Consider the following 25,026-nt stretch of genomic DNA (forward strand, 5'->3'; position numbering starts at 1 on the left):
TTCTACTTGGAAACCGCTTCTGGACTTTGCGCTTGAGGTAGAAAAAATGGTATTATGATTTTGGGTTTTGCAGAATTAGATAACAGAAATGGCTACCGCATACTGCTATATGTAAATGTAAAATGTTGAGATTTGATTTTAATATCTGATTTTATTGCAACAGAATTGGAAGTCAGTGCATTTCGTTTTCCCCCCTCCCTTTCTTCACACCCTTTTTGTTTTGTTTTTCTACTGTTGTCCCCACTGTTTGCTTTTGTATTTTCATGTTTTATGTTATAAATGAATAAAACTAAATAAAATAGCAAAAAAAAATAACATGTTTATTGGCTACAAGGTATCGGCACTGGCACTGTCAAAAGTAAAACCAAGACTAAAGTTCCCTGCAAAGTTACAGTATTACAAAGTTAAACTTCCCACCCCATAGAACTATATACAATCAACTACGTCAGGAGTCTTTATACCTGGCCCTTTTATGACTTGTGGACTTCAACTCCCAGAATTCCTCAGCCAGCGTGCCTGGTTGAGGAATTCTGGGAGTTGAGGTCCACAAGTCATAAAAGGGCCAGGTTTGAAGACCCCTGAACTACGTTTTGCAATAGAATAGCTTGGTGGGCTTTCTAACAGAAAGCTAAGCCTCCCAGACTAACAAACAGAAATGACCTTGGTTCCCATGGGACAGAGAACTGTTTTAAGCTAGCTGAAAAATTCCACACCCCCTCCCATTCTGGTCACAACTGAAAACAAGCCAAATGGTTTCATTCAGGTCCATTTGCAGAGTTGACACTTTGGGTATTTAATATGGCCATGACTTTCAAAACAACTAACAATTGGTGCAGTTGAGCTTGGCACTGAAAAAAGTGACATGATTGTTTTTCACACTTAATGACCATTGCAGCTTCTCCATGGTCACGTGATCAAAATTTAGACCCTTGACAACTGACTGATATTTATGACATTTGCAGTGTATTGGGGTCATGTTTTCACCTTTTGTCACCTGAAATCTGAAATTTCCTTTTGAGAGAAAATTTTATGGTGGTCTGAAAACTCCAGTCATGTGACTGCTGTTGGTGACATTGCAGGTCAATTTCTGACCAGCAAAGTCAAAGAGGGAAGCTGGACTTGCTTTATGGCGATATAACTTGACAATTTCAGTGATTCAGTTAAGAACTATGGCCGAAAAAAGATGGTAAAACCTGGCGTGACTGACCTAACCATTTTACTTAGTCTGCAATGAATTTGAGGATTCCAATCCCAGTTGAGGTTTTGCAAGAAGGACGCCAAACAGCTGCATGGAAAAGAGATGGTTTACTTCAAGAGCCACAGAATCTGCCTCTGAAAGGAAGCTACGGATGGGAAGGAAAAGTAGCTTCCAGAACTGATGGAATGTTGCTTACAACATGGCTTCTAGTGTCTGTCAATTGTGTATTCTGATAATGGTCCTTCCCTCCTCTCTCCACATCCAAAGCCTCCTAAAGCCCAGTGATTCTCAACCTCCCCCACTTTAAGAAGCGTGGACTTCAACTCCCAGAATTCCTCATCTAGAGCCCACCCCGTTCTAGCCGCCCCGAGGAGGATTAGGTTTGCTCGCAGGAGAGCAAAAGAGGCGGGGAAAGAATTCTCGACGCGTGACGTCATCGCCATGACAACCTGCCAACTGTAGCGCAACTGCCTTGCCCGCCGGCTGCAATTTGAGCAAAGACCCCCGCGACGCGTGGAGGGCAGGAAGAGACCAAGCCAAATAAATAAATAAATAAATAAAATAATAATAAAAAATTGCATTTTGTTTTATTTTTAAATCAGAGCTCGTTGCATGCTGCAAGATCATCGATGGAAGCGTCTTTCGTGGAAGAAGTGGCTGCATCTTTAGTGAGAGAGTTCCTGAGCAAAAAGGTGAGGGGGGGGGCGGGAAAGGATGGGAGGGGGGAGGAAAAGCCTCGGGACACCCCTCCCTCGCGTGCCCAACGTGGAGAACAGCCGGATTCCTCCGGGGACTACATTTCCCACAATGCATTGGTGGTGGTGGTGGGGGGGGAACAAGGCGGAGAAAGACTTTCTTCATTTCCACAGGCAAACGGTGGACCGTTTGTGGTTGTAATTAATTTTTAGTAAAGAATTTTTTCCCCAGAACAAAATCAATACAAATTTAAAGAAAAAAAAGAAAGCAAAGAAGTAAAAGAAAAGGGATGAGAGAGAGAGAGAGAGAGAAATAAATAAATAAAAATGAACAGGGAGGGCTTTGAATCTTCTTTACACCTTTATTGCCATTTTTTTTTACTGTGAGTACACTGACACGCACTAAAAATGAAATACTGTTTCCTCTACAGCAGTGATAAGTCATTATTTTTCTCCCTAAGGCCTTCTTTCCTTCTTTTGTCCTTTCTAAGCATCATTTCCATAAATCAGAACTTCATTTTTTTTCTGTTTCTGTTTCAACAAAAAGTCCATAAAGAGGTTCCATTTATTAACAAGTAGAATAACCAGTGTTTTTCAGCCTCAGCAAGGTCACAAATGGAGATGTAGGGACTCCCGTTCCCAGAATTCTCAGTAATGACCCTCCAAGAGAATTCTGGGAATTGGACTGTGCGTCTTAAAGCATGGGGGGGGATTCTGGGAGTTGAAGTTCACCCAACTTAAAGCATGCCAGCTAGTGCACTCTGGGAGTTGAGGTCTACACATCTTAAAGCATGCAGGCTGGGGAATTCTGGGAATGGAAGTCCACACATTTTAAACCTCTTAGGACAGGGGTCTTCAAATGTGGCCCGTTTATGATTTGTGGACTTCCAACTCCCAGAATTCCTCAGCCAGGCACGCTAGCTGAGGAATTCTGGGAGTTGAAGTCCACAAGTCATGAGGGCCAGTTTTGAAGACCCCTTGTCTTAAGAGTTATAAAGGTTGAGAAACACGGTGGCAACAGCTTTTCCGAATTATTATTTCTGATTTCTAAGTTAAGCAGTGGCATGAAGACTGAGGTTTCTTTCCGGTACTGATTATAGCATTGTCTCTTTCCTGTGTAGGGCTTGAAAAAGACCGGGACTGTGATGGATGAAGAATTTCCCCGTACTGCATTTAGCATCAACAACAGAAACGAGCTACGAAATGTTTTGCATCTCCAGTCTTTATACAAACAAAACAAGGTAAACCATTTTTGCACAAGGTGTCTACAACACTTTGGGAGTTGTAAGCAAGACTCTTAGTGGGACAAACCGTTTGCAAGGCTTGAGGTAGAGTCACAGAATTAGGCAGTTGGAAGGGGCCACAAAGCCCATCTATTCTAATCCCATGCAATGTGCAAAAACAACTAATTACACCACCCACAAGTAATAGTTCTAAATTTTTGTTCTTTAAAAACTCCTAAAAAGGAGAGTTAATGATCTCGGGGACTAAGGAGAATTTTTATTACACTGAGAACAATTAATCAGGGGGTGCTTTAATAGTGGGTGTCCCACCATTGGAAGTTGTTAAGAAAAGACAGTCTGAAGTGGGCTAGGGCAGGGCTAGGCAACCTTGGCTCTTTTGTGACTCGTGGACTTCAACTCCCAGAATTCCTGAGCCAGCCATACTGAGGGGAAAGGGAGAGGTTTCATGCTGAGTTATGCTGGCTCAGGAATTCTGGGAGTTGAAGTCCACGAGTCACAAAAGAGCCGAGGTTGCCTATCCCTGGTATAGGGGGTGGTGGTCTCCTGTTTGAGATCCCTTCCAACTTTATTATTCTGTAGCTGGACCTAGGCCCTGAATGTCCATTGACAAGCAAGACAATTGTTAAATGAGTTGACCCAATTTTAGTTTTCTGCTAAAGTTGTTAAGGGAATTACACGTAGTCCTCAATGTACGACGACAAAATTGAGCCCAACATTTCTGTTGCTAAGTGAGATATCTGTTAAGTGAGCTTTGCCCCATTTTTATGACTTTTCTCGCCACAGTTGTTAATGAATCCCTGCAGTTTTTAAGTTGTTAAGTGAATCTGGCTTCCCCATTGATTTGGCTTGTCATAAGGTCACAAAAAGGTTTCACATGACCCCGGGATTCTGCAACTGTCATAAATAGGAACCAGTTGCCAAGCTTCTGAATTTTGACCAATTGACCCATCAGGATGCTGCAATGGTTGTTAAGTGTGGGAAACATTGAGAAGTCACTTTTTTCTGTGCTGTTTTAACTTTGAGCGGTCACTAAAGGAAGTGTTGTAAATCAAGGACTACCTGTACGGCAGTTGTTAAGTGAATCATGCGGTTGTTAAGCGAACCCAGCTTTCCTGAAGCTGGCTGGGAAGGCCACAAATGGTGACGCTGTAACTATCATAAAGATATGCCAGTTGCCTAGTGACCAAATTCTGATCATTCTACCAATGGGGTTACTGCGACATTTTATTATTTATTTATTTATTTATTTATTTTATTACATTTATATACCGCCCTTTCCCGAAGGACTCAGGCGGTTTACAGGGTGATTAAAACAAAAAAGTTAAAAACAGATTAAAAAAATTATATCCGTCCCTGATCAAATAAAACCCCGGTTAAAATTAAAATTAAAATTCTCAGCCTGGGCCAGAGAGCTCGAAGAGCCAGGTCTTCAGGTCCCGGCGGAATGAACGGAGGTCGGGGCCAGTCCTCAGCTCCACTGGCAGCTGGTTCCAAAGGGCAGGCTAACAGTAAAATTGAGTCAGGCTAATTCTAATGGCCCATTTATCTTACTTTTTCTGCTGCAGGCAAAAGAGACTCCTTTAAAAACCATTCTGGAGATCATGGCGAGCTATTTTCTGGAGTTCCAGATTAACCAAAGCTTCCTGGGAAATTCCTCATTTCTGGAAAACAAAGTTTCTCACTCAAGAAGTACAGAGAGTTTTCCTCCTAAGAATTTTCTCTCTAGAGAAGCCACTCGAGGGCAAACAGCAGCCGAAAAAATTAAAAAAGGGACTCCCAGGTATATATAAGTTTTAGCATTTGATCTTAAATCTTTAGATGGCAGTCATTAACGCAAACTTGGCCCTTTTATGATTTGCGGACTTCAACTCCCAGAATTCCTCAGCCAGGCATGCTGGCTGAGGAATTCTGGGAGTTGAAGTCCGCAAATCATAAAAGGACCAAGTATGAAGACCCTTGCATTAACTGATTGCTGCAGACAGGAAGTCCTTGACTTACGACTGTAAACTAGACCAGAATTATGGTGATAATGGTCGTTAAGTAGTCATTATATGATTGTGATCATTATAGTAGTCATTATATGAGTGTCCAATTTTATGACATTTTTGATGGCAGTCATTAAGCAAACACTGCTGTCGTAAAACAAATCCACTGTCTGCAATGGCTGTTTTTTTGCTAGAAACTGGAAGTACAGATGGTCCTCTACAACCACAATTAATTCAAAAATTTCTGTTGCAAAGTGAGACAGTTGTTAAGTGAGTTTTGCCCCATTTTACAACCTTTTTTTGCCACAGTTGAATCACCGCAAGTGTTACGTTGTTAAGTTAGCAACACGGTTGTTAAGTTTCCCCATTGACTTTGCTTGTCAGAAAGTCGCAAAAGGGGATCAAGTGACCTCGGGACTCTGCGATCATCATAAATATGAGTCACTTGCTAAGCGTGTAAATTTTGATCATGTGACCGCAGAGATGCTACAACGGATGTGTGAAAAATTGCTTGAAGTCCATTTTTTCAGTGCCATTGTAACTTGGAATGGTCATTAAACAATTATAAATTCAAGGACCAGTGAAGGCCAGTTTTTGGCAAAAATGGTCATGAATTGCTGTCATGTAATGTGACTGTGGGAAACAGCTGTAAATGCAGACCAGGTGTCCAAAATGTGATCATGTGACTGTGGGGGAGGGGAGCTGGTCATCAGAACTTTGAATCAATATGATTTCTTGGGGTCCATTGTAACTTAAGAGTACAGATAGTCCTTAACTTATGACCACAATTGAGCCCTGAATTTATGTTGCTAAGTGAGAAATTTGTGAAGTGAGTTTTGCCCCATTTTACGACTTTTCTTGCCACATTTTTTTAGTCACATGCTTGTTAAGTGAATCTGGCTTCCCCCATTGACTTTGCTTCTCAGAAGGTCGCAAAAGGGAGTCACATGACCCTGGGACATGGCAACCGTCGTAAATACGAGCCAGTTGCCAAGCGTCTGAATGTAAATCATGTGATCATGGGGATGCTGTAACGGTCGTAAGTGTGGAAAGTGGTCACTTTTTTTAGTGCCATTGTAACTTTGAACGGTCGCTAAATGAACTATTGTATGTCGAGGACTTCCTCTATTTGCTATACAAATGGTTGTAAGTTGAGAACTACTTGTATTGGTGTTAAAATTCACCATTTACCATTTTCTCTCTTTATGCTTTATGATAAAACGGTTGCTTGAGCCCTGAAAAAGCTGCAGGCCCTTGAACTGAGGAAAAAGATTGGACGGCCATTTTTACAGGATGATATAAAGATTTCTTGCACTGGGCAGGGGTTGGACTAAATGACCTCCGAGGTCCCTTCCAATCTAGGTGGCTATGAATTAACTATTAATTACACGCCAAACGTATTTCTCCCAAAATACCGCTGTCAAATGACTAAGAGATAAACATATCTGTGGTGTCCTCTCCTAAAGGGCCCGAAGATACAGCTTTCAAACTTCAAAAAGTCTGTGGTTTGAGGCAGTTATTCACAGATGGGAACGGGACTGACCGGGATAGAGAAAATTAATCCGAACTAGACGATGCAGAAATTATTTGCTTCATCTTCGTCAGCTATAAAAAAAATATATCTTCCTGTATCCAGACAGTTCAACCGACGGCAGGTAGTCCTTGACATATGACCACAATTGAACCCAAAATTTATATTGCTAAGTGAAAAATTTATTAAGTGAGTTTTGCCCCATTTTAGAAACTTTCTTGCCAGTTGGTTCAGTGGATCTCTGCTACTGTTAATTTAGCCACACGGTTGTTAACTGAATCCGCCTTCCCCCATTGACTTTGCTTGTCAGGTCAGAAAAGGGGATCACTTGAGCCCGGGACACCGCGATCGTCCTAAATATGAACCAGTTGTCAAGCATATGAATTTTAGTCACCTGAACGTGGGGGATGCTGCAATGATCATAAGTGTAAAAAATGGCCATAAGACACTTTTTTTCAGTGCCGTTGTAACTTCGAACCGTCACTAAATGAAGTACTTGTAAGTCAAGGATTACCTGTATTCAGGCAATTAGTAAATAACATGTCTTATTTACTAATAAATCAAAATACAGCCTTACCCAAAGAGTCACTTTTCTGTGAGAAGAGTGTTATATAAAAATGATTGATAAATAAATGATAAGAGAATAGGCGACAGATAATAGATATAACAGATGATAAAGATAGAAAATAGATAACAGGTAGATAATAGATAACAGACGATAAGATGATAATTGAGATAGATAGACGGACAGAAAGATAGATGTGTGTGAATACACCTGGAGTTCTGCAATTGGTAAATCAATCAGCATGGTTGATTTAAAGAAACAAAACTTTAATAACGGTCAGTCTTTATTAGCTAAAAGTTCAAGGCATGTTTCCAGAGCCTTTTGCTTTTTAACTAAATGTGTTAATTAGAAAATGCGCTGCTCAACCCTTTCTGAATTCCCACAAGGTTAATAACACATTAAACGACATTCCTGAAACTTACAGTTTGGGGTTGCCAAATATTAGAAGATGAATTCTGTAGTCATAGTAAATGAACGTGAGGTGTGATATAACGTGCTTTCTGTGGTGTACTTTTCAAATGCTGATTGTTCTGAACTACTCCATTCCTTGTGGATTAAGTCTGAACAATGAGTAGATGGTCATGTAAACACTCAGAACCAAGTTCTATAGCCCGGTCCTTAGTCTAAATCAGCGTTTCACCCAGAATTTTCCAGCCAGCATGCCAGATCTTCAGCTCCCAGAATTCCCCAAACAATATGATTGGCTGGAGGATTCTGGGAATTGAAGTCCACACATCTGAAATTTGCTGTTGTTGAGAAACACTAGTATAAGTCCTATAATAGATTGTAGAACTGTAAGTCTGGAAGGGACACGTGAGGTCTTCTGGTCCAACCTTCCCTCCCCACTATGTATAACAGTGGTCTCCAACCTTTCCACAGTGGGCGGAAGGGAAGAGGGGATGGTTCCATGCAGATGGCAGGCGAGCACATGCTTAAGCACAGCTCCGTTTGACAAGTGGCAGGTGTGTGTGCTCGCCGTTTGTGCAAATGGAGCTACATGTGCTCGCCCGCTGCTTCCACAGCCCGGTAGTGGGGCTGGGGCCCAGCTGTATAGAGATCCCCACGGTGTTCCAAGCAAACGGCTCTCTAGTCTCTTACTGAAAGCCTCCTGTGATGGGGCACCCTTAATTTCAGGAGGCAGCTGGATTCAAAGTCCCCTCAGCCACAGAGGCTCTGAGATGGGGGTGTTTCTGCCCAGTCTTACCTTACAGGGTTGTTGTTGGGATAACAGGGCCATTTTCTGAATGCTACCTTGGGAACAGAGAAGAGACAAATGATGCATTTAGGTCACAGGGGCCTTCAAACCTGGTCCTTTTATGACTTGTGGACTTCAACTCCCAGAATTCCTCAGCCCGGCATGTCGGCTGAGGAATTCTGGGAGTTGAAGTCCACAAGTCATAAAAGGGCCAGGTTTGAAGGCCCCTGATTTAAGAACTCCAGATTCTAGTTTGCCTGACTCGGCTTATGAATGGAAGGCTGCCTTGCATGGTTATTAAGGGCTGGGGGCTTCTGTCTCAAGGCCACGGTGCAAATGCATGGGGTTTTTTTCCCCCTGCCTCTGCAAGCAAAGGGTCTTTCCCTTTGCAGAAGCGACCTCGCTGTTGCAGATTTAAAAACGAACAATATTTAGATGGAAAGAAAAGCCCTTTTCGAGTTACAGCCACCCACGGCCGCTTGCAAAAAGGCGGAACCGCTTCACAAATACAGACAGCCCCGACCCTTTCTGACGCAGCCTCACTCACTCCCCCTCCCCACCCCCTCCTGCCGCAACTGAGATGCGGCTCAGAATGGAGCGTCCATCTTCAGGAGCTTCTTATTTATAGTCTCAGACAGAGCATGCGCATTCCCCTCCAGATTCTGGGTGCCACCCCGGAAGAACGCGGGGGTAAGTACAATAAACTAGCTGGGAAAGGCGGCCTCCTGCCCCGTCCCTCTTCAGTGCAGCCAATGGGAAGCGTTGTACATGGGATGCTCTGGTTTGTTTCTCTATGGTGAGAGCTTAGGGAAGGAGGGAGGGAAGAGATTGTTCTCTGCGCAAACGCAGATGATGATTTCTTGGGCTCCTTACTGCCACCTTTAGGCCTTGTGTAGCATAGCAGTCCCGCTCTAGTGAGTTCCTTTTCCACTTGATGTTTAAAAGCAGGCAGAGAAGCTACAGGTGAAGTTTGCTTCGCCTGAAAAGACTATAGAGGAGGTTCTCCCTATTGAACTTCTGCTTGGCAGGCAGAACGTAGGCAACCAGGATTCGGAGAGACATTTCTGACAAATAGTTGAGCTGTTCTTTTAATAAAACAGTTGGAGATCAATTAACACATCATTTGTAGGCAGTCTCAATTTATGACCACAGTGGAGCCCAAAATTTCTTTGCTAAGCGAGACAGTAGCTAGGTGAGAATTGCCCCACTTTATGGCCTTTCTTGCCACAGTTGTTAAGCGAATCCCTGCAACTGTTAAAAAGTATATACCGCTTCATAGCGGTTTACAGCCCTCTCTAAGCGGTTTACAGACTCAGTCTATTGCCCCCCAACAATCTGGGTCCTCATTTTACCGATCTCAGAAGGATGAAAAGCTGAATCAATCTGCAGTCAATGAGGATCGAATTCCTGGCAGTGGGCAGAGTTAGCCTGCAGTACTGCATTCTAACCACTGCACCAGCACGGCTTAAGTGAATCTGGCTTCCCCCATTGACTTTGCTTGTCAGAAGGTCGCAAAAGGGGATCACATGACCCTGGCCGTCACAAATAGGAGCCAGTTGCCAGGTATCACAATGTAAGAATTACCTGTACACCAGGGGTCAGCAACTATGGCAACTTTGCAACTTGTAGATTTCAACTCCCAGAATTCCTGAGCCAACATGGAGACTTAATACTTCTACTTTATTGTAATTTTAGATATCATATGTCATATAATTTAGTGCTTACATTATAATTTAAAATATATCCTGTATTTGACATGTTAGGTGCTAGTTAGGCTATTTTACAAGTGTATTTTAATTATGTCTTAAATTTTCTTGGTTTATTATCTGTACCGGTCTTTGGCCACCACAAACTGAACTGAATTGACTGCCTTAGCTATGCTGAATGATGTTCATCATTAGCACACAGTGCAATTTCAAATCATTTCTTACCTAAAGATTCATTTCTTGAATCTTTTCAGCCTTCAGCTTTTACTGAGATGCGTGGCTGGCCAGGCGCGTGATTATTTTTATTTCACTGATCCTTCCAACTGTCGGGTTGTTTTTTTAGCTATGAGACCAACGAGGGAATAAGCTGCCTGTCCAGAAGGCATTGTCCCAAGCCAAGTGAGAAGGGCAAGGCAAGAGCCACGGTAGATGGTCAGGCACAGGCCGAAGGAGAGAAGAAACTCTGTGATCCTCTGGATGTGTCACAGATTCCTGGACAATCGTCTACGGAGACCAGAATGGCATTGAGGGAGAAACTGCGAGGCCAGCTTGGTGTTCTTCCACCTCAAGGAAAGATAGCTGCTTCTACGGATGAATCTCAAGAGGTTTTGACTTTACTCTTAAATAATTTTCTCTTCCATTCTTGTTCCTCTTCTTCCCCTCCTCCTTTTTAAATCTATTTTTTATTTCTAAACTTTACTTTACAGGTAGTCCTCAACTTAGAACAGTTTGTTTAGTAACTGTTCAGAGTTACAACGGCAGTGAAAAAGAGTGACTTATCGCCATTGGCCATACTTACAACCCTTTGTGGCATCCCCCTGGTCACATGATCAGAATTCTGACCCCTGGGAACTGACTCGTATTTATGACGGCTGCGGTGTCCCAAAGTCATGTGATCCGCTTTTGCAACCTTCTAATAAGCAAAGTCAGTGAGGAAACCAGGTTCACTTAACAAACATGTTACTAACTTAGTAACTGTAGAGATTCACTTAACAACTGTGGCAAGACAGGTTGTAAAAGGAGGCAAACGTCATTTAACAAGTGTCTTAGCAACAGAAATTTTTGGCTCAGTTGTGGTCGTATGCTGAGGATTGCCTATATTTTCCTGCATTTCCACAACACATGTTGTCTTCCAAAGGACTAAAAAAAATCCTTATACTATAGAGACATTTCAATTAACCACATTTCTCCATTGTTGCATAAATACCTAGGAAGTACAGGATAACTCTACACCTTACTGTGCTCTCAGATACCAACTCTCTGACAATATATAGTGTGGTGTGGTTCTGCATAGCAGCCCTAAAATATGTTCCTGTGTCACAAATCAGTTTTAATGAGCACCCATGCCTACACCATTATTTTAGAGTGTTTTATATTAGATATATTGTATTATTTGTATAAGGTACAATAAATCTTATACAAAATTTGATTGCAGGAACTGGGTATACTTAGTCTAATGCAGGGGTAGGCAACCCTGGCTCTTTTATGACTAGTGGACTTCAACTCCCAGAATTCCTGAGCCAACATGGCTCAGCTTACAAACCTCTCCCTTTCCCCTCAGCATGGCTGGCTCAGGAATTCTGGGAGTTGAAGTCCACGAGTCATAAAAGAGCCAGGGTTGCCTACCCATGTGAAAATAAGGACTAGGGGGTGACATGATAGCAGTCTTCCAATATCTGAGGGGCTGCCACAAACAAGAGGGGGGTCAACCTGTCTTCCAGAGCACCAGAAGGCCAGACAAGAAGCAACGGGTGGAAACTACTCAAGGAGAGAAGCAACCTAGAACTAAGGAGGAATTTTCTGACAGTGAGGAATTGATCAGTGCAACGACCTGCCTCCAGAGGTTGTGGGTGCTTCACCACTGGAGGTTTTTAAGAAGAGACTGGACAGCCACTTGTCTGCAAAGTTATAGGTTTCCTGCTTGAGCAGTGGGGGTTGGACTAGAAGACCTCCAAGGTCCCTTCCAACTTTATAACTGTTATTGCATTAGGTAGATTTATTGTTGTATTTCTATGTCCACTTTTTTGTTTTTATCCATCCTTGTTAGTTTTAGACTTTTTAGCTTTTTGTCCAATTTAATTTTTGTATTTTTTATATTTTAAATTTTTTTGTACACCGCTTTCCCTAAGCTGGTCTTTGACTACAATAAAGATTGATTTGATCTGAAATAAGACACAAGGAGATGCTAGGTTTTATTTTATTTATTTATTTATTTAATTGGATTTGTATACCGCCCTTTCCCGAAGGACTCAGGGCGGTTTACAGGGAATTAAAACAAGAAATATAAAAAATTAAAAACAATTAAAAGATTATAACAGTCCCTGAAAGAGTAAAAAACCCCAATTAAAATTAAAATTAAAATTAAAATTCTCAGCCCTGCCATAGGCACAAAAACTAGCTGGGTAACTTTGGGCCAATTACCAGGAGACCTTGAGTTCTAATCCAGTCTTAGGCATGAAAGTCGGCTGACTGACTTTGGGCCAATCACCAGGAGACAGTGAGTTCTAGTCCAGCCTTAGGCATGAAAGCCGGCTGAGTGACTTTGGGCTAATCCCCTGCAGATCATGAATTTTAATCCTGCCCTGAGCCTGAAAGTTGACTGAGTTTTAAACGAAACTCCTTTTTATGTCCTTTCTTTCCACAATCGTTAAATGAATCACCACAATTGTTAAACTAGATCCCACATTGACTTTGCTTGTCAGAAGGTCACAAAAAGAGATCACATAACCCAAGAACACTGCAGCCCTCATAAATATGAGTAGAGTTGCCAAGGGCCCAAATTTTGATCACTTTATCTTGGAGAAATTGCAACGTTTGCAAGAGTGAAAATAAGTCATAAGTCAGTGCCATTTTAACTTTGAATGGTCGCTAAATGAACTGTAAGTCGAGGACTGCCTTTTCAATTTTTTTTACTAATTTTCTATTATTACAGTTGATTAGTGCATCGTATTGTCTGGGTTAATTTGTTTGCTTAATAATGCAGGTTACATCTTTAGTCTCTACCCCTTTTTTCCAACTATTGATAAAATAAATTCCATGTTTGGAAATATTCTGTATCTTCTTTTTCTTTGATCCTCAATTTAAGTCTGTCCATTTCAGCACAGTCCAATATCTTCTTGATTATCTCTTCATCTGGTGGTGTTTCTTCATTCTTCCAATGCTGAGCAAATACAATCCTCACTGCTGTTAGTATAATGTTAAATATACGTTTTGCTTATCAGATTTTCCTGGTGTTATACCTAGTAAAAAAAAGTTCAGGTTTAAAATCTACATGTTTTCCTAATATCTTTTCTAACCAAATGTGTATTTTTTGTTCAAATTTTTTTTTGCTTTTAACACAGGTCCACCACAAATGGTAATATGTGCCAGATTTTTGGTTACATTTCCAACATTTACTAGACGTATTTTTTAAACCTTTTTGCTAATCTAGCAGGTGGAAAGTGCCATCTATAAAACATCTTATATAAGTGTTCTTTATATGAAAGAGCCTTGGTGGAGCAGTGGGCTAATGCAGTGGGCTAATGCCTCCTTAAGTAACACCAGCTGCCTGCAATTAGTGCAGGTTCGCATCCCACCAGGCTCAAGGTTGACTCAGCCTTCCATCCTTCCGAGGTAGGTAAAATGAGGACCCAGATTGTTGGGGGCAATTAAGCTGACTTTGTAATAATGCCGCTTGGGGGGGTGTGTGTGAAAGCCCTAATAAGCAGGCATATACATAGAATGAAGGCTACTGCTAAGCTTGTAAGCTGCCCTGAGTCTTCGGAGAAGGGCGGGATATAAATGGAATTAAAATAAAAAAAATAAAAAATAAGAAGTTGCCATTGTTAATTTCTAATTTCTTCCCCAAAGATCTTTTTTTCTTAAAAGCACGTTTTGAAGAAGCAGTATCCTTATTACACCTCCAATCAATTGCTTGCTCAGACAGTTTTTTTTTTCTGTATAAACATAATCCTTTAAGTTGATACCTCCCATGTGACTTCGGTGTTCCCGACAGGATTCCTTAAAAAGAAGGCACCTGAAACGGCTATCTGGAATTTGCAGCCCATCCGAATTCGGCCAGGAAGCTACCTTTAAAAGTTCTACAAGCCTCCTAGGTCACTCCTTCGAGAAAACCATAATTCCCAGACCGTTGGACGAACTCCTGTCTGCCCGCAGTGAGCATTCCCTTGAAGCTCGTCAGAATAGTTCGCCCAACTCTCCTTCGGGTCGCTGCGCAAAGAAAGATGTTTCAACACTCCGAAATGTGGACAGTTCTGGAGATGACCGCTTGACCAAGCCGGGACTGGACAGGCCAGCTGAAACAAAGAAAATTGTGTCCGACTATGATGCTTATGAGAAAAGGCACCCCTTGGACGATTTTCGGAAGGAGATGGGAAACTGGAGCGGCGTGAAATCCATGCAGAAAAGCGAGGCTCCGCTTACAGACCTCAGGTCAGCTCTCGGGGGGGATTTCTGTTAAATGAAGCATTTTAAAAATGTAGGTTTGCATGTCACACTCGTGGCTGAGGACTCACACACAGCGGTTAGATTTAGATTTTATTTAGATTTTAGATTTTATTAGATTTATATACCGCCCTTTCCCGAAGGACTCAGGGCGGTTTACAGGGCATTTTAAAATCACATCAATATAAAATACAAAGTTAAAAGAGAATTAAAAGATTAAATTATCCCTGAAAATAAAACCCCAGTTAAAATTCTCTGCCTGGGTCAGAGAGCTCAAAGAGCCAAGTGTTCAAGTCCCGGCGGAATGAGCGTAGGTCAGGGGCAGTCCTGAGCTCCACGGGCAGCTGGTTCCAGAGGGCAGGCGCACCCACAGAGAAGGCCCTTCCCCTGGGTGTTATCTGCCGGCAATCTTTTACCAGCGGCACCCTGAGAAGACCCTCCCTCTGCGAGCGCACTGGACGAAGGGAACTTGATGCTGGCAGCAGGTTGGTGAACACTGTGGATATATTTGTGTGCTTACCCCTGCTCCAGAGGCTGCCATTTGTGGAAAGCCACCAGCTTTTCTGCAAACAAGTATGTGTGTGTGTGTGTGTATGTGTGTCCCTTACTTATGACCACAATTGAGCCTAAAATTTCCATTGAGTTTCTCCCATTTTACAACCTCCTTTGTCACTGTTGTTAAGTGAATCACGGCAGTAGTTAAGTTAGTAACACGGTTGTTAAGGGAATCTGGCTTCCCCCAGTGACTTTGCTTGTCAGAAGGTCGCAAAAGGGGATCATGTGACCCCGGGACATGGTGACCATCATAAATATGAACCAGTTGCCAAGTGCGTGAATTTTACTCACGTGACCACAGGGATGCCGCAACGGTCATAAGTTGAAAAATGGTCATAGGTCATCTTTTCAGTGCTGTTGTAAGTTAGAATGGTCATTAAATGAATGGTTGTAAGTCAAGATAATTCTAGTGAACCTATTTTTTAAGGAGCGATGAGTACCAAAACAGTGAACACCAAACAGATTTTTCAGATAAGGAATACAAGTAGTCCTTGAGTTACAACAGTTTGTTTACTGGCCATTTGAAGTTACAACGGCACTGAAAAAAGTGACTTATGGCCATTTTTCACACTTAACAACGCTTACAGCATCCCCAGGGTCCCATGATCAAAATTCAGAAGCTTGGCAACTGACTCATATTTATGACGGTTGCATGGTCCCAGGAAACTGGATTCACTTAACAACCATGTTACTAATTTAACAACTGCAGGGATTCATATAACGACTGTGGCAAGAAAAGTGGTAAAACAGGGCAAAATTCACTTAACAGCTGTTTCGCTTAGCAAGAGAAATTTTGAGCTCAATTCTGGTCGTAAGTCAGGGTCTACCTGTATTCCAAACATAGGATATTTCAGGGGCGGCCATGTATCAGGAAGGCCACCAGAGGGCAATCTTCTCAAAATAATTTTGGTCCCGCCATTATTCTTTTTTTCTTTCTTTCTTGGCAATCTGTCTGAGTCAGTAGCAACTGAGATTTGTGGCCCAAATCATGTTATCAAAACTGGAGCAAAAATCACCTCTTAAAATTGTAACAAACACTGATAAATCTTTTCCTGTAAAGCACAGTAGATTTGAAGGATGGGGAACTTCTCAGCTTAGAAAACAACAAGAAGAGGATTTGCAAAGTTATAAGGGCCTGGGATTTTGGAAGGAAAAAAAGGAAGGATAATATAGATAGTCCTAAAAAATGCAATGCAATGGAATGGAGGATAGAATAGAATAGAATAGAATAGAATAGAATAGAATAGAATAGAATAGAATAGAATAGAATAGAATAGAATAGAATAGAAAATATGGAATGGAATGGAATGGAATAGAATAGAATAGAATAGAATAGAATAGAATAGAATAGAATAGAAGAGAAGAGAAGAGAAGAGAAGAGAAGAGAAGAGAAGAGAATAGAAGAGAATAGAAGAGAATAGAAGAGAATAGAAAATATGGAATGGAATACAATAGAGTAGAGTAGAGTAGAGTAGAGTAGAGTAGAATAGAATAGAATAGAAAATATGGAATGGAATGGAATAGAATAGAATAGAATAGAATAGAACAGATTGTAGAATAGAATAATAGAATAGAATAGAATAGAATAGAATAGAATTAGAATTAGAATGAATAGAATAGAATAGAATAGAATAGAATTAGAATGAATAGAATAGAATAGAATAGAATAGAATAGAATAGAATAGAATGGAATGGAATAACAGAGTTGGAAGGGACCTTGGTGGTCTTCTAGTCCAACCCCTTGCTCAGGGCAGGCTTAGTGACCATTTAACTTAGCGTAGTGACCATTTGAAGTTAAGCTGGACCTCACCAGAGCTACTTTCAATCTAGGTTCAAAGTTCCAGTGACCCCAGGGTCATACCATTATATTTTGGATGCTTGGTTACTGGCCCACAAATATCATTGTTTGCAGCGTCCCACCATTTATAACGTTCACTTTGCTTGCCAGAAAGAATGGCCACGTGAGCCCAGGACACCGCAACTGTCATAAATACGAGCCAGTTGCCGCACCTCTGAATTTTGATCACGTGACCCCAGGGATGCTGCAACGGTTGTAAGTGTGAAAAAGGAGGAGTCACTTTTTTCAAAGCCATTGTAACTTCGAACAGCCGCTAAATGAATGGTTGTGAGTCAAGGATAGCTGCAATTTGCACTGCCAGGCCACCCAAATAAACACTGAAATTAAGATTATGTGCCAAGATGTTGGTTGTGTCCACGAGATTGAAGGCTCGTTAATTTTACACATGCTAAGCTAAGCCATATTTTCCTTCAGCTTTACTTCCAACCACTTTTTCCTTTTGGTCATTTTGGAGGCTCCCAGAATCCCCTGCCAGTATGGCGGGTGTCAGCTGAATTCTGGGAATTGAAGTCCAGGGAATCAAGGGGCTGCCAGATTTCTTTGTTTCCCTCCATCCCTCCTCCTCCTCCTCCTTCTTCTTTCCTTCCTTCCCTCCTCCCTCCCTCCCTCCCTCCCTTCCTTCCTTCCTTCCTTTCTTTCTTTCTTTTCCTTCCTTCCTTCCTTCCTTCCTTCCTTCCTTCCTTCCTTCCTTCCTTCCTTCCTTCCTTCCTTTCTTTCTTTCTTTCTTTCTTTCTTTTTTTCTTTCTCTCCCGTGCTTCTTCCGTCCCTTCCTCTTCTTCTTCTTCCCTCCCTCCCTCCCTCCCTTCCTTCCTTCCTTCCTTCCTTCCTTCCTTTCTTTCTTTCTTTTCCTTCCTTCCTTCCTTCCTTCCTTCCTTCCTTTCTTTCTTTCTTTCTTTCTTTCTTTCTTTCTTTCTTTCTTTCTTTCTCTCCCGTGCTTCTTCCGTCCCTTCCTCTTCTTCTTCTTCCCTCCCTCCCTCCCTCCCTCCCTTCCTTCCTTCCTTCCTTCCTTCCTTCCTTCCTTTCTTTCTTTTCCTTCCTTCCTTCCTTCCTTCCTTCCTTCCTTCCTTCCTTCCTTCCTTCCTTCCTTCCTTCCTTTCTTTCTTTCTTTCTTTCTTTCTTTCTTTCTTTCTCTCCCGTGCTTCTTCCGTCCCTTCCTCTTCTTCTTCTTCCCTCCCTCCCTCCCTTCCTTGTGTGGCATAAAATACATGGACTGGTGATATATATTGTATTATCATTTCACCTAACACATGAATGTTAAAAAAGACCCATATTCGGATACAAATATCTAGGCCATTTTAACCACTGAAATGAAGCACTGTTCAGGTGCAAAAAAATCAGACACTAGACTGGCATACAGCCGGTCACGATGTGATTTACAGTTTGACACGGCACCCCAGAGTCACACCGAGAGGAGGATGCTAGGCCCCATTTATATAAGAGAGTCCCGGCAGATACTGTATGAGGTGCGAATCCTACCCTTGCTGGCATGGTAATTCAAAGCCTGGCACATAGTGGTGTCACCCCTACTTCACGTAACTAGCCCCCTGGAAAATTATAAGGCCCTCAAGCATGATTCATCTCAGCCAGATCTTTTTATTTATCTTTTTAAAAAAAATTAAAGGTGGTCACAGGCTAAGTTCATTGAATCTGGATCTTTTTTGTTCTTTTTATTTCCATGTAGCAGCTGGCAAGCTTTGTCCCTCTTACAAGACTTCACCCATCTTTGATTTCTGTCATAATGACCACCACTGTTATGCTGTGTATCAGGTTGCCGTCCTCAATACCTTCTTTGAAAGAACTGCTGAGGTGCCCCTGACTGGATACAGGTGGTCCTTGATTTACAACCATTCGTTTCACCGCCGCTCAGGTGCACAATAAGCTTAGCAACAGGTGTTCTGGTCCCAACTGAGGCTGTAAGTCAATTATTACTTGTATATTTGAAATGACAAACAGACGCTTCCCAACCTCAGCAACTTTTAAGATGTGTGGACTTCAACTGGCGCAGTGGTTAGAAGGCAGTATTGCAGGCTAATTCTATTGACTGCTGACTGCCAGCAGTTCGATCCTCAGCGGCTCAAGGTTGACTCAGCCTTCCATCCTTCTGAGGTCGGTAAAATGAGGACCCTGATTGTTGGGGGGCAATAGGCTGACTCCCTAGCACAGGGCTTTCCAACCTTTTGTACCATTTTTAGGATATGGCAACATCCGAGTACCACCAGTCGCCTAGCAAGGTGTCAAAAACTTGATGACCAAAAAAAAGGAAAAAAGTAATAAAGTACAGGTAGTCCTCGACTTACAACAGTTCACTTAGTGACTGTTTGAAGTTACAATGGCACTGAAAAAAGTGCCCTCCCAAGCCACAGCTGAGCAAGACACCTGGCTGCCTGCCCAGCGGCGCTCTTCCTCCTGTCCAAGGTTTTCATTGTTCTGAGCATTTCTGCTGAGGATTGGCAGTGGAGGTGGTGTGGGGTGGTGTTTGGTTTTTATCCCCCCCCCTTGCTGGGTGGTTGCAGCAGGTTTTGGTCAGTTCACATGACCCTGGGACACTGTGACCGTCATAAATATGAATCAGTTGCCAAGCATCTGAATGTAAATCACAAGACCCTGGAGATGCTGCCACATTCCAGCTGATCAGTGTTTCTTCTGGGCTCAGAAACGCCAGGATCAGTGCTGAGCTCCAGCTGGATCCTGGCACTGATCCTGGCGCTTCCGCTGAGCCCTGACAGCCCCGAAGAAGCGCTGATCCTGGTGCCTCCGCTGAGGCCTGACAGCCCTGCAGCTCCAGCCGTGTCTCGCTCAGGCTTGTGCGGTGATGCCACCGGTTCAGCTCATTCCCCTCCCCCCGCTACCACTTTTCTGGGATGGTTGCGTACCACCTGCCAGGTGCCAATGTACCACAGGTGGTACCCGTGCCACTGGTTGAAAAGCCCTGCCCTAGCCAGCATGGCTGGCTAGGGGATTCTAGGATTTGAAGTCCACCCCTCTTAATGATGTTGAGGTTGAAGACCGTTGGGCCGGAATGACCCCATTTTCCATCCACATCTTTATCCAGTGCTTCTGTCCCTCGAGCGTCAGAACACCTCCTGTCCACCTTGCCATTAGCTGAAAGTTGGCCCGTGACCCACAACTTATTTTGGAAACCGCCTTTGTGTCTTTGCTGGAGGAGATGGACTATTGTACGCAGACGCTGTTGAGGAAGTATTGCTTTGTGAATGAAGCGGAGGAGTTCCAGTAAAGGCAGCCCTTTTCTCTGTTGTCTTCAGATCAAAGGAAGGATTGGACAATTACAGGGAGCACAGTTGAATTTGCTTATGCAATGTGCCTTATTTTTTCCGGTCCCTTTCTGTGAGGCTGATGGATTGCTTCCTTTTCACAGCAGGGTGGGGTCAGTTGTATACAGTAATTGGAACCCTCTAGTGAAGTGAGTTGCAATGTATGGCTGTGAAAGTTGGACCGTAAGAAAGGCTGAGCGCCAAAGAATGGAGGCCTTTGAACTATGGTGCTGGAGAAGACTCTTGCGAGTCCCTTGGACTGCAAGGCGAACAAACCGGTCAGTCCTAGAGGAGATCAACCTTGACTGCTCTTTAGAAGGCCAGATCCTGAAGCTGAAACTCAAATACTTTGGCCACCTAATGAGAAGGAAGGACTCAATGGAGAAGAGCCTAATGCTGGGAAAGATTGAGGGCAAGAGAAGAAGGGGACAACAGAGAATGAGGTGGCTGGATGGAGTTACTGAAGCAGTAGGCGTGAGCTTAAATGGACTCCAGAAGATGGTAGAGGACAGGAAGGCCTGGAGGAACGTTCTCCATGGGGTCACGATGGGTCGGACACGACTTCGGAGTTAACAACAAGTGAAGTGAAACCATTAGTCCATTTCCTTGCAGGCAAGAAGGCCTTGGATGAGGAGGAGGAGTTAAAGGAGAACAATAGTTTCCCAAAAGGTAGAGAAAGAATAGCCTCAACTGAAGGGTTCAGAAGAGTGTATTTCACATGTGGGAATGATCTCGGGAGCCTGGGGAAGAGCCACAGCCAGGGAAATGTTTTAGTAAGAGTCAGCCTGGTCCATAGGAGAAATGGGGGCAGGGCAAACGTCAATCAATCAGAATACAGATGGAAGGGACCTTGGAGGTCTTCTAGTCCAACCCCCTGTTCAGGCAGGAGAGCCTATACCATTCCAGACCACTGGCTGGCCAGTCTCTTCTTAAAAACTTCCAGTGTTGGGGCATTCACCGCTTCTGGAGGCAGGTTGTTCCACTGGTTAGTTGTTCTCACTGTCAGGAAATTTCTCCTTAGTTCTAGGTTGCTTCTCTCCTTGGTTAGTTTCCATCCGCTGCTTCTTGTCCTGCCTTCAGGTGCTTTGGAGAATAGCTAGACTCCCTCTTCTTTGGGGCAGCCCCTGAGATATTGGAAGGCTGCTGTCATGTCCCCCCTCACCCTTCTCTTCATTAAACTACACATACCCAACTCCTGCAACTGTTCTTTGTATGTTGTAGTCTCCAGGCTTTGTAGTTGCTCTTCTCTAGACTTTTTCCAAAGTCTTACTATCTAGTTATTTCTTCTTCTTCTTCTTCTTCTTCTTCTTCTTCTTCTTCTTCTTCTTCTTCTTCTTCTTCTTCTTCTTCTTCTTCTTCTTCTTCTTCTTCTTCTTCTTCTCCTTCTCCTCCTCCTCCTCCTCCTCCTCCTCTCATCATCAATCATCATTAATTGTTTTGTTGCTTTGTTATTATTATTATTACTACTATTACTATTACAGCTTGGAAGGGATCCTCTAGTCTAGTAGTTTCTTTGCAGGGCAGAATCATACTTTCAGACTTCAAAGGTCTTCTAATGCTGGTTAATCTAGAAGGAGCGTAGAAAGTAGAATCATAGGCCTGGAAGGGACTTCAGAGATCATTTAGTCCAACCCTCTGCTCAGGCAAGAGATTTTATACCATTCTGGTCTAATGGCTCTCCAACCTTTTCTTGAAAGCCTCCAGCACCCAGAGTTTGGCAGTACAGTCACAGTTCACACTGGATTTGGCCTTTTTTTGTCCATTTGCTGAGTCTTTCCCAAGGACAAAAGTTATTGTCTGATGGATTAATGGTCTCATCGCAGGATGAAAACTGGGCCATATTAAGCTCTATTTTGCAATCGACGGATGGGGATTTTGTCAGTGCCGATGGTGTTCAAGGGGCGCTCCAGATATATTTATTTCTGTTTTGCAGGTCTGTCTGCATTTTCATCTTCTTGTACACCATTCTTATTTTTAATCACGCCCATATGTGATTATGAGCCTTGGTGTAGCAGTGGGCTAATGCCTCCTTAAGTAACACCAGCTGCCTGCCATTAGCGCAGGTTCGAGTCCCACCAGGCTCAAGGTTGACTCAGCCTTCCATCCTTCCGAGGTAGGTAAAATGAGGACCCAGATTGTTGGGGGCAATAAGCTGACTTTGTAATAATGCCGCTTGGGGGGGTGAAAGCCCTAATAAGCAGGCATATACACGGAATGAAGGCTACTGCTAAGCACATTGATTTGTGCTTTAAATTGTAAGCCGCCCTGAGTCTTCGGAGAAGGGCGGGATATAAATGGGATTAAAATAAAAAAAATAAAATATCCCAACTCGTACATCACACTTTATATACGTTTCCCGATTCATCCACACCAGCTTGAGCCCGGGGGGGGGGGGGGGGCTGGATTAGAAGACCTCCAAGGTCCCTTCCAGTTCTTTTCTGTTTGTGATTCTGATTCACACTGTCCAGCCACAATCTTCTCCACTGGTGGTGAAGAAACAAAAACAGAACTCTTGGAAATGAACAGGTGGCTAAGAAAGAGACATCGTCAGGGAAAGTCTGAATTTCTAATTATGCCCTACATTGCCAGGGTTAGAAATGGGTGGCATCTCACACCAAAACTACTTTTTTTTCCTGAGTCTCCGTCTTTTGACTCATCGTGACAAGGCTTTTCCACAAGATGTTGGCATGTTCCTTCTGCCTTGAGTCACCCACAATACCAGCGAATCAGTCTCCATGTTGGGTCGTACATGGGTTATTTCAATGAGTCATCTTTTCTTGAATCTATTCCTGGCCATCAGCAAAGAGGGTTGAGGATTTCTCTAACCTTGATGGGATCTTAGAAATGGTACAGCTTGATTTAGACATTTTCCTCCCTCCCTCCCTCCCTCCCTCTTTCAGTGCCATTGTAACTTTGAACGGTGATTAAATAAACTGTTCTAAATTGAGGATTGCCTGTAATTCTCATTCCGCGATATGCTTTGGACTGGCGGGAAAGGAGCCCAAAATTTCGAGGTTCATAGGGCCAGCATGCAGAACAAGGCCCTGGGTTCTCCTGCATAATGAAATAACGTGTTGTCTAGGCCAGGGGTAGGCAACCTTGGCTCTTTTATGACTGGTGGACTTCAACTCCCAGAATTCCTGAGCCGGGATGGCTCGGCATGGAAACCTCTCCATTTCTCCTCAGCATGGGTGGCTCAGGAATTCTGGGAATTGAAGTCCACAAGTCATAAAGCGGCCTAGGCCTACGCTGGAGGTAGGCAACCTTGGCTCTTTTATGACTGGTGGACTTCAACTCCCAGAATTCCTGAGCCGGGATGGCTCAGCTTGGAAACCTCTCCCTTTCCCCTCAGCATGGCTGGCTCAGGAATTCTGGGAGTTGAAGTCGAGGTTGCCTATCCTTGGTCTAGTATTGTACTTTGAGGAAATATAAAAGGTTTTGTGCTGTGCGAGTTAGCCCATTCCAACAAATCTCTGATTTAACTAACCTGCTCTGACTGAGCAAACTGCTTGTATGGGCATCTCAAACCAATAAGAAGATTAGTCTGGTTGCCATGACCCAGCTTTCAGACAGGATGTATGAGGAGCAGGGAAGATAACTTTGACTCAGCAAGTGCTAAAGTAAATGAGATTTGTTGCTAAGGTAATGAGAGCTGAATTCCACCAGAGACAGATAATATTTGGAAGTGGCTCAGACCTGTCTAAGCATAACAAAAATAAACAAGGACGCAATTTTTTTTTGCACAAAGGTTAAAATACGAATTGCAAATAGGCAGCTGGGATTGATTTGGAAAGTTTTGCAAAGTTTCCTGTTTTTGCAGGTAGCAAAATGGTTGGACCATTTTTAGTCCCGTTTGTGGGAGATTTCCTGTCCTCTGCATCAGGGGTCCCCAATCCCCTGAGCAGGTGCACCTGGGTGAGTGGGTGCACAGGCCCACTGAGCAAACAGAGCTGTGCACACTTGCCGGCTACTTCCACGGAACCATCCCCTCTATCACCCCTCCAGGCTGCAGAGCAGAAATCTTTGACAAGTGGCTATAACATTTTAAGATCCCCAATCCCAGTAGCCTTGTTCAAAAGAGGCTTTCTGGGAATAACTACTACATTAATCCCCTGTGCTAAGGTCTACGTGGTAAACTTTCATCGTGTGGTGGGTATAAAGTTCTGAGAATTAAGTTTTCTAGCTCTGCCTTCAAAAATGAAAGCCCCAGTGTCTCTGGTGGGCAATTTGCTCATGAAATATTTTGATTCTCCATTCACTCTTGGTTAAATCCACTTAAATCTAGCCACGTCTCGGAAAAGATTTCACCGTGTGCTTTTTCCACCTTATTTCATTCCAGAAGATCTCCCACATCTGCATCCAGAAAAGATTATTTGCCCAGAGACATTTTGGAATTAGGTCAGTTCTGTTTGGTGAAATATTTGCTGCACTGTTTCTCTTCCATGGTAAATTTAAGATGGTGGACTTCAACTCCCATAATGCCACACCCAGCAAGGGGCATTCCATTTCTGAAGGAAGGAAGGAGGGAAGGAAGGAAAAGGAGAAAGGAAATGGAGAAGATAGGGAGAAGGAGAAGAAGGAGGAGGAGGAAAGGAAGGAAGGAGGAGGAGAAAGAAGATAAGTAGGAAATGGAGAAGATAGGGAAGAAGAAGAAGAAGAAGAAGAAGAAGAAGAAGAAGAAGAAGAAGAAGAAGAAGAAGAAGAAGAAGAAGAAGAAGAAGAGGAGGAGGAGGAGGAGGAGGAGGAGGAGGAGGAGGAAGAGGAGGAGGAAGAGGAATA

At 43.1% G+C, this 25,026-nt stretch overlaps 1 protein-coding gene across 1 annotated transcript in view; it reads left to right on the forward strand.

Annotated features, from left to right (window-relative positions):
* The first annotated feature begins 1,676 nt into the window (after window positions 1-1,676).
* The window catches only part of MINDY4 (MINDY lysine 48 deubiquitinase 4), a 70,705-nt gene continuing 47,355 nt past the window's right edge, over window positions 1,677-25,026 (forward strand). Inside the window, 6 exon segments of the mRNA XM_083378728.1 lie at window positions 1,677-1,890; window positions 3,015-3,134; window positions 4,703-4,917; window positions 10,463-10,724; window positions 14,114-14,550; window positions 24,587-24,645. Of these exon segments, the coding sequence (XP_083234854.1) occupies window positions 1,828-1,890; window positions 3,015-3,134; window positions 4,703-4,917; window positions 10,463-10,724; window positions 14,114-14,550; window positions 24,587-24,645 (1,156 nt within the window). The 5' untranslated portion in view covers window positions 1,677-1,827.

The sequence above is a fragment of the Vipera ursinii genome (genome assembly GCF_947247035.1).
Source record: "Vipera ursinii genome assembly, chromosome: Z".
Lineage (NCBI taxonomy): Eukaryota > Metazoa > Chordata > Lepidosauria > Squamata > Viperidae > Vipera > Vipera ursinii.